Source organism: Aplysia californica, unplaced genomic scaffold (genome assembly GCF_000002075.1).
Source record: "Aplysia californica isolate F4 #8 unplaced genomic scaffold, AplCal3.0 scaffold00647, whole genome shotgun sequence".
In the NCBI taxonomy this organism is placed as follows: domain Eukaryota; kingdom Metazoa; phylum Mollusca; class Gastropoda; order Aplysiida; family Aplysiidae; genus Aplysia; species Aplysia californica.
In genome coordinates this window covers 365,910-367,017 of record NW_004797917.1, presented here as the reverse complement: position 1 = coordinate 367,017, position 1,108 = coordinate 365,910, and the positions used below count along the sequence as shown (strand labels likewise).

At 44.3% G+C, this 1,108-nt stretch overlaps 1 protein-coding gene across 1 annotated transcript in view; it reads left to right on the top strand.

Moving 5' to 3' along the window:
• The window catches only part of LOC101851073 (sodium bicarbonate transporter-like protein 11), a gene marked incomplete in the record, with an annotated part of 43,239 nt that overhangs the window by 39,395 nt on the left and 2,736 nt on the right, over window positions 1-1,108 (top strand). Inside the window, 1 exon segment of the mRNA XM_013087857.2 lies at window positions 797-966. Coding sequence (XP_012943311.1) covers window positions 797-966 — 170 coding nt within the window.

The window sequence follows — 1,108 nt, the reverse complement described above, 5'->3', positions numbered from 1 at the left end:
GATAGTCGAAGCAGACCTTGTGCTGTTGAAGCTAGAGAGGTGAGCAGAATAAGTTTGATTCCCTGTGAAGACGTCTCTGTTGACACCCACCCCTTGGCGCTCATGGACATTCGTTATATTTTACAACTGAAAAACTGGGAAGGAAGTAAATAAAAAGAACGAAACTCCATTGTAAGGTATCCCTTGACGTCTTTATTTAAATAAAAGGTTAATCTGGTAATCCTCAGAAATTGATTGGGCAATTACGCATGTAGATCTTTTTACGCCCTCGTGGTCACAATTTAGATCATTCAGGAGGTGGCCGTGTCTCTTACTGTCAGGGCGAATCCGGGCTGAGAAGGATACATTATTCTTCCAGAAAGATCAAGATACTCAATAAAAGTTCTCGCTCCCTAATGGGAAATCGAACTCGGGTCTTCTGCGACCCATTGCGAAGCGCCTAACCACTACACCACAGAATGTGTGGAATGTTGCTAACGTTGTATCCGAGTGTATCAAGAGCAAAGGGCTTATGTGGGTGGTTGGCGGGAGCTCTGATGTTGTTTGCTCCTTATTTCCTATCAATCAGCTATCGTCCTTATCTCTCCTCCTCCTTTTGTGTGTTATTTACTCTCTTGTAACACCTCTAATCTTCGGCCCTCATATGACCTTATTGTGTTGCAAGTGCCGTAAAACTCTTACTAAAACTAAAAACTAAAAGGAGGTTACACACAGTAAGTAGGTCTACAACTCTCTAAAAAATCAATGTTTGGTTTCGTACAATTCGTCAACGCTTCCACTTTTCCGTGTGCTCCAGGCGGCGTACCCGCCCAACCACTACATCCGGCGAGTGCCCCAGCGCAAGGTCCACACGTTCACGGCCATCCAGCTGGTACAGCTCGCTGTGCTGTGTGTGTTTGGTTTCAGCCCCGTGTCCTACATGAAGATGGTCTTCCCTGTGCTGCTGATGTTCCTCATGCCCATTCGGTGAGTGCTTTCTTTCCTTTCTTTCGTTCTTTTTCTTCTTTTTCTTTCTTTCCTTCTTTCTTTCTTTCTTTCTTTCTTTCTTTCTTTCTTTCTTTCTTTCTTTCTCTCTCTTGCGCGCTCTGTCTCTGTCTCTCTGTTTTCT